General features: G+C 37.2%; 1 protein-coding gene across 1 annotated transcript; it reads right to left on the reverse strand.

Annotated features, from left to right (window-relative positions):
• Nucleotides 1-4,548: 4,548 nt before the first annotated feature.
• Nucleotides 4,549-7,282, reverse strand: LOC102113183 (parvalbumin beta-like). The gene is made up of 5 exons (XM_005522969.3): nucleotides 7,205-7,282; nucleotides 6,810-6,880; nucleotides 6,277-6,409; nucleotides 5,441-5,550; nucleotides 4,549-4,972 (listed from the first exon to the last, which is right to left on the reverse strand). Exons 2-5 carry the CDS (start codon nucleotides 6,868-6,870, stop codon nucleotides 4,947-4,949), a joined length of 330 nt encoding a protein of 109 aa, XP_005523026.1. The 5' UTR covers nucleotides 6,871-6,880; nucleotides 7,205-7,282; the 3' UTR covers nucleotides 4,549-4,946.
• Between the last annotated feature and the right edge of the window lie 258 nt (nucleotides 7,283-7,540).

Consider the following 7,540-nt stretch of genomic DNA (forward strand, 5'->3'; position numbering starts at 1 on the left):
ATTGCCAGAATTAGTATTATATTAGAATATGATCTCAAATAAAAGTGAGATAATTGCTATGATTGCTTTTGAAGAGATCTCTTAGTGTTTGAAATTCAATGCTGACAACAAAAGTGATGGTAATCCTGGCTGAAAGATGGTTTACAAAAGCCTAAAAGAGCTGAATTTCAGAATCAAGTTGATGTCACTGTACATTGATACAGGTGGGAATCTAGGGTTACTGGGTTTTATTTATTTATTAATGACACTTCATCTGAAGTACAGGTTTCCCTCCACTACAATTAGAATGCAATAATCAGGGGTTAGTATATTAAGGGATATATTAATGAGATAATCTATTTTAAATCTGAATTATCTGCCTGTTTTCCTTCTTTCTTGGTTACGTGTTAACTTAGGTGGTTGTAATTACTTTATGCATTCGAAAATTGAGATCTCTGAAAGTGGTTTTTAAAAAGATGCTCTGCAAACAATGTAACACTATAAAGAAAATCCCCAATAATTCAACCAGAACAACAGCTGCTAAGTAATGGGCAGTTAACAAAAGTGTGAAATCTCACCCAGAATCTTAGTATTGCACAGTTTCCAGGAATATTTAGTACTTGGTCCTATGAAATTCAAGAAAAAATATTCATTTTTTTTGGTTGATTTTGGGGGTATTTTTTTTTGCTCTATGAGAGACATCTGAAAGTTCTATTAGGTTGACCATCTGCATATTTATGTACTTGCATACCTAGTATCATTTTCACCTGAGGTGTCTTTATTAAACACTATTAAAGCTATTTTTTTTCAGACTTCCAGAATTAAACTTGAAGGTGTGATTCTAAGAAATACAGAATATTTCAATATATTGATAGGTTCTTGGTAGGAACCTAAACATATTAAACAATTGTCTTCAAATCAAGTGCTATTTACTTCTCTAAGTATCAGAGGAAAGTTGTGTTTTGATAAAACATTGACATGTTGTAGACTAGTCTTGTACCCTTTGTGTTCTGTTTGGCATAAACTACAGAGTTAATTAGCAGTGGCAATCAACCAAAGCCATGACTTCAGATGCAAAAGAAACATCAGCAGTTGTCTCAGGTGAGATCAGAGGAGAGGTGTTAACCTGAGACCAACTACAACAGTGTAAAGAGATGCTGCAGCAGCTGTTCTCAAACCCACACAACTCCATCTTTCAGCCCTGGTTGTGTCAGGGCCAATTGTATCATGATCCTGGATAACAGATTCTGCCTTTGTAATGAGTTTGGAAGTAACTAAAATAGATACTCAGTAACCTCTATGGCTGATAGTACTGTTGATGTCTCAGTGGTGACAGCAGAGAATCTTACTGTGTTCACAGCTATAATCATTGAAAAGGACCTTGACAACAAAATTAATTATATCCTGCCACTACAAGTTGTCTCTTAGGGCAAATGCTTTAGTCATATAGAAATAAAGAAATAATTACAGCATTTAATTTGAATTGTTGCTTGGGCCTTAGTATTTTGCCATATCTAACAGAGAAGTCTGAGCACTTGCTGTAGTATTTGACTTTTTGCTACGATGAAGGAGGAAAGCCAGACCCCAGTGACAAAGCTTTCTTTCCCTGCAGCAAGTAGAGGATGTTACCCAGAGCACTGAGCAGAGATCTGGACTAGAGAACCCAAAATACAAGACAGGTTCTGCAGCACTGTGGATCTGGAGCTAAAGGAAAAAAGGTACTTCTCTCATGTTAGGGGAAATACCATGTGAACTTTCCTCAGTTCAAATTATGTTCTTATCATTCTGTGGGAATGAATTTGATTTCTGTTTGAAAATGACAGCAGAATAGACTAACGTAGCTGAGTAATAGTGTCACTAATTCAGAGAGTTGGTCTGGTAAACATAGTTTTTCACTTAAAAAGCTGTCCTGGAAGATCTCTGACAACATTTGATATGTGTTTGTCTTTAAAAGCACTTGGAAGTTCTTCTGTGACTCAGTAATGCAATTTTCTGTCTCTAACCCTAAATGTAATTGTCTACTATGTTTCTGTCTGCTGTCAGCATCGCAGACAGTGTCAGATGGAGTGATCTTTAAAAATCTACATTGTTCAGGGTTTCTGTCTATTCTAGGAATAACTGCACTAATGTTGGAGGCTGTGAAATAATCTGGATGCTGCCTATTGTGACATGTAAAAGATTGATAGTCCTATTGTACATTTTCCAAAGGCTCTTTGCACATGGCTGCATTTCACTGTGCCCCACAGTGTAAGGAGCCATGGCAAAATAAACCAAATAGCACTGAGGTGCTTCCAACTACTCCTGTATTCACTGCCTGTTCTCATTGATTTCGGTGGGATTTTGGCCATGAATTTCAGCACTATAAGGATTCACCCTTAGTGAAGTTTGAAGTAAAATTACTCTAATCAGAGCTAACTTTATCATAAATAATCATCAAAAGTCTCTTGTTTAACAGAAATGGCCTAAAGAAACAAGGTTCAGACAAACTGTTAAAACACATGCACCAAGCATGTGACAAAATTCCACTGAAAAGAGGCAATCCCATATTTAGGGTCGCAGACCTCCAAATGTCTCATTCCAGCAGAATGTTGCTCACTCTCAGGGAGCTGTTTGGAAATGTACATTTATGATCAGGCAGCAGTATTTCTATCTGAGGCACAATTTGAAAAGCTTTTCAAAATCCCATGGTAAGTAGTTACAGAAATTTCACAGTACCTGACATCCCATGTGAATGAGAGGCAGAGAGGAAAAGAGAGTGAGTGAGTATATTCTGGTGCAAAGAAAACCACATTTTCTCCTCTGATCTGCTTAGTGGTAATACTGGAAGAAGGAAAGGTCTAAAAACCTCTCTAGTCACAAGCTCTTCTTAACTTTCTGGAGTGATCACTGAAGCTGATACCAGACTTACCTTGTCATGAATTTTTTACTGTTCTTAATGGAATGGTAAGTGGTGAAATTGTCTTAGATTTGTAGGCCTAGCAGGCTAATCAGGGTGGAAGTAAGTGTGGTTAAATAAAGGAGCTGCCTGCTATCTCAGAAGTCATCTGAGCTCTCTGTGTCTTTCTCTCTTATTTAGCCATTGATGTTGGTACAATGCTTGAAAATGTCTGGGTGACCCATATTGCACAATGAAAACATAAAACATAATATCAACTGAGAAACAAAGCATTTTCTGACAATAATGAGAGCTTTTAGCCCTGCAGTCAGGCTGCAGTTATTAATTCTGAAAAATTTCTTTTTTTAATTGCTCGCCTAAAATGACATTTAAATAAAGAATGTCAATTTGCTTGATGGATAATTCTTTTTTCACTCTTATAGAAAATTCTACAATATTAGGACCTGATTCATTCATTGGAGTTAATGGAAATGTATTTTTGTCTAATGTATAGAGCATGAACACATTATTGAGTATTCATTAAAGTCTTGTAGATTGCTTGAACTTTGTGCAATATGATTTTCCCAACATTGTATTGATATTTCCTTCTTTCTCCATAATATCTCATCATAAATATGTTGTGCATCAGCACCACAAAAATATCAGCAGGAAATTTTGAAATTAAGATTTTTTTATGTTCAAATATTGAAATGCCTTCTTAAATAGGTCCCAAAAAATGCAGTATGAGACAGTCATACCGGTTTTTGCAAGATTATTGTCCAAGAACAGACTTTTCAAGAGCTCACATTTTTCTTTTAAAAGAGTATTTAGGAGCAACTGTAGTGTTGGAAGAATAATGTTTGGGATGGTTAAAGCCATCTAGATTTTTTAAAAGGCTGTTTGGCTGTGTGTTTATTTTGGTCACTTATCTAAGACAAAACCCCAATACACTGCAGTGTTTCATTAGGTACTATTAGCAATGAGTTCATTTTTGTAGCTCAGTTTGATTGCTGTGTGTGTTTATACTATGACAAAATTGTGATGAAATCATCACACTCATGCTTTTCAACCAGAACCCTAACCTAGTGCACAAAATGAACTTCAATTAATGAGCAAATACTCAGAATTCTGCATTCTCCCCATTCCTTATGTCTGTCTTGCTATTTCAATCTGGCTGTAAAGAAAAAAAGATTAATTTCTTAATTTTTTTAATGACAATTTTATTATACTTTCCTCACAAACATTCATGCATTTTACAACTCTGTGAGATGTGGGCATTATGTTATTCTCAGTGCTGAGAATGTTGATTATTTGGGCAGCATTTCCCCATTTGCTTTTATGGAGTGCTAGGGACTTGTTTCTTTGAAGTGCTTTTTGCAGAAGTGGCAGATGGGACACGAAGAGTGTTTTGGAATTCATTCGAGCACAAAGAACATTGTTTTAGCTTCTCAGAGGTGGAACAATAGTGCCATCGGGTGGGCATGAAGGTGAGGGATTCCTTGGGGAATTTTGAATGTATTGCTATTTCAGTAATCTAAATTCATCCTGGATCCAGTTCATCTTAAACTGACGACTTAATTAGTGCAAAGTCCTGCAATATACTTAGTCTCTGAAACACAATCACTTGCATAAAGAATGACAGAAAAACATATGGAATATTAAAATACCTCTTGATTAAATACCACTGCTACCAGTTACCATAAACAGGTTTTACACCTGGACATTTTATTAATTCTGTTTTTTTTACAACATATGCTAGCTGTTTATACAAATATTGAAAATTCAATGGCCCACAGAGATGCTTTCAATTTCTCCTCTTAATATTTGTGTTTGTATCTTTAATGCCCTAAATTCAGATGTGAAGAGTGGATTCCAGTTCAGTCCCTCAGTGGCATAGACTTTCTGATTAAAACACTTGGCAGCCTGGCTTAAGTAGTGCTTGTACTACTTCAGATATTTTCCAGCAATATGAAGCCACTTCCCAACAATTGTTCATGACCTTTCAGGATACAAAAGGTGTAAATAAATGGTAGCTTTGCAATAGGAAAGGTGTTTATGGCACATATATCTTGGTCTTTATCTTGACTGCTGTTTATGGTTTGACAAGTGCTTGAAACTCTGAAAAAGAAGAAAAAAAGAATAATAAAGTGGGACCTCTGTAATCACACAGTCAAAAACTTCTAATTTTTTGAGTTAAAATGGGAAACTAATGCTACTTCCTCTAATAATCATTCCTTAAAGGCGGCACATTTTGTATTCATAACAATAGATACTTAAAGCAAAGGGAGTGTTGCATTAAAATGTCATATTGTATCACAGTTCATTAGCAAAAAGCAGTGAAATAATAGACTGAATTTATATTCCAGTCCTGAAAAAATCTCCACAGATGAGAAAAGGGACTGACCACTTTAGACAGGGGCAGAATTGGGACCAGTTCCTATGTTAGATCCTCTCTATAACACAGCAGATCTGAGCACCTCAGCATCAGATCCATAACATCCAGTACATGGAGCAGGGCAGCTGCCTAGAGCTACCTTTAGGGAGTCTCCAAGGCGGGTATTATCATTTTAATAAGAGCAGTCTTACCATCCACTCCAATTTTACCATCTCCATCACTGTCCCCTGCTGCCAGGAACGCCTTGGTCTCAGCATCAGTCAAAGCTCTGGCACTGGCTGAGAAGTTCTTCAGGAAAAGTCTGGTAAAGGTGAGAGCGCAAATGAGCGAGACAGTACTGAAACCCTGTTCAAGGTTTGGATTAGTAATAGCCGTAAAATTTCAAGCATGATTCAATTCTTGAGAACTATTTCAATGGCAAAACTTCCTCTAACTTCATTGAGAGTGAGGGTAAGAAAGTAAGAGGATGATGCTTCAGAGCCTATAAAAATCCTTGATGACATCTTGGTTTCCATTCGATTAAAAAGGCAGAATTAACACTGACTGTAGTGGCAGGACTCATCTTCCCTCCCTTGTTATCTTCCTTCTTTCTCATAAGATGCAATCATTTCTCTAACCTTACTTCTCTAACCTTAACTTCAAAGTCAGATGACTATGATCTGGAAGGTAGAATTCATGTGACATGAAGAAAGATGAGAGAAAAATGACCCTTTGAATTCAGTCTGGTAAAAAAATCTTAATAAAAAGCAGCTATAGCAGAACTGCTATTTTTATCTTCACAGTCTGTCAGTTATTGCAACATGAAACAAGTATTTTCAGTGCTGTCAGAGAGTTTCCCCATTGTAATCCAGCCTTGCCTTTGTTATTTGACTTGCAGCTCCTCCAGCACCAGCACTCACACACAGGTACACAAACACAAGATTGTCTCTCATCCAAAGGGACAGGAGGAAAGGGAATATTTCTGATCTTATCATGCATTTTTACATGATAAAACACAACCCTGCTGGTAACTTTTTTATTTACTTACTTCAGTTCCTCTTCCTCAATAAAGCCACTCCTGTCCTGGTCAAGAATTCCAAAGACTTTGGCAACTTGGTCTTTGGACTTGGAGTTGAGACCCACTTTGACAAAAAAGGTTTTGTAATCAAATGAATCAGCAGCTGAAATAAGCAGATGGAAACGAGGAAAGATGAAGAAAAGTAGTCAGAAATATGGAACAGTCGGAAATCTGGAACTGTAGAACCTGATGATAAATACTGTGCTTGTATTTAAATCAGCAGTAGTTTTATTCTCTGAAAAAACAGGATTTCTGACGTAGGACTCAGTCTTTGGATTTTTTCATAATTAAAATTGCTGCAATGCACAATTACAATGATGATGGGTACCTGGAGCTTGGTTGGCCAAGATTAAAACTTGCATCTGTTCCATTACCTTGTATCCTTTTTCTGGTTTTAGTAAGAGAGTGTTTTCTGTTTCCATTGGAATTGGGCCTTTGGGGTAGCAAGGACAAAGGAAGTTGATAGATAAATTGCAAAGCCAAATTTAAAACATAAACATTACCTTGACAGCTCTGTAGACCAGCAGCAATTTCAGCTTCTGTCAGGATACTGGAAAGAGCCATGTTGATAGTACTGCAAATGAAAAATACTGTTGGGTGGGGTTGCCACTGCTCTTGCTCTCTCAGCTGTGGAGGTGCCCCGAGGTGAGCCCAGGTCCCAGGGCAGAGCAGGTGAGCTCACTGCAGGAGCCAACTGCTCCATCCTTTAGTTCAGGTGCACATTGTGCATCTGAGTCACTGGTATTTCCAGTTAAGTCTTCAGATGTACAAGCTGAGGACAAAGCCAAAGGTATTTATAGAACTGCCCAGCATTTGGGCATCTTTGGTTATTTCCATACATTTTTTGTCTGAGTTATTGTGATGTCTTCTAAAGTTCCAGAGGAAAGATTGAACTCACCTGGCCACTTAGTTTTCCCCAAGCCAATAACAGAAAATATTGTCAGGTAAAAGATTCGTAGAGTCCTCTTGACTTAACTCTTTTTAAAATGACATAGAGAAGGACTTATATAGACCTTAGTTAAGTCCTCTTGACCTTTTACAGAAGTCCTAGAGCCACATGATGGCTCAGATACCCCAGGGGATAAGTTACTGTGGCTGACAAGACCTGCTAGCTAATCAGATTGATATTTATATCCCAAAGGAATGTGCATGGTATTTTGGACAATATGTAGGGTTTAGTGCCATACAAAGCAAATCCTCTCAGTTTGCACCTATTTTAGTGAAATTTTTTTTT

This window comes from Pseudopodoces humilis, chromosome 18 (genome assembly GCF_049639895.1).
Source record: "Pseudopodoces humilis isolate 2021_Gansu_Grassland_sample_001 chromosome 18, ASM4963989v1, whole genome shotgun sequence".
NCBI classification, from domain to species: Eukaryota; Metazoa; Chordata; class Aves; order Passeriformes; family Paridae; genus Pseudopodoces; species Pseudopodoces humilis.

Coding starts and splice junctions, on each gene's coding strand:
- LOC102113183 (XM_005522969.3), bottom strand. CDS start 6,870: ATGGCTCTTTCCAGTATCCTGACAGAAGCTGAAATTGCTGCTGGTCTA. Junction 5,551..6,276: donor ATTGAGGAAGAGGAACTGAA/GTAAGTAAATAA, acceptor CACCTTTACCAG/ACTTTTCCTGAAGAACTTCT. Junction 4,973..5,440: donor TGGTAAAATTGGAGTGGATG/GTAAGACTGCTC, acceptor CTTCTTTTTCAG/AGTTTCAAGCACTTGTCAAA.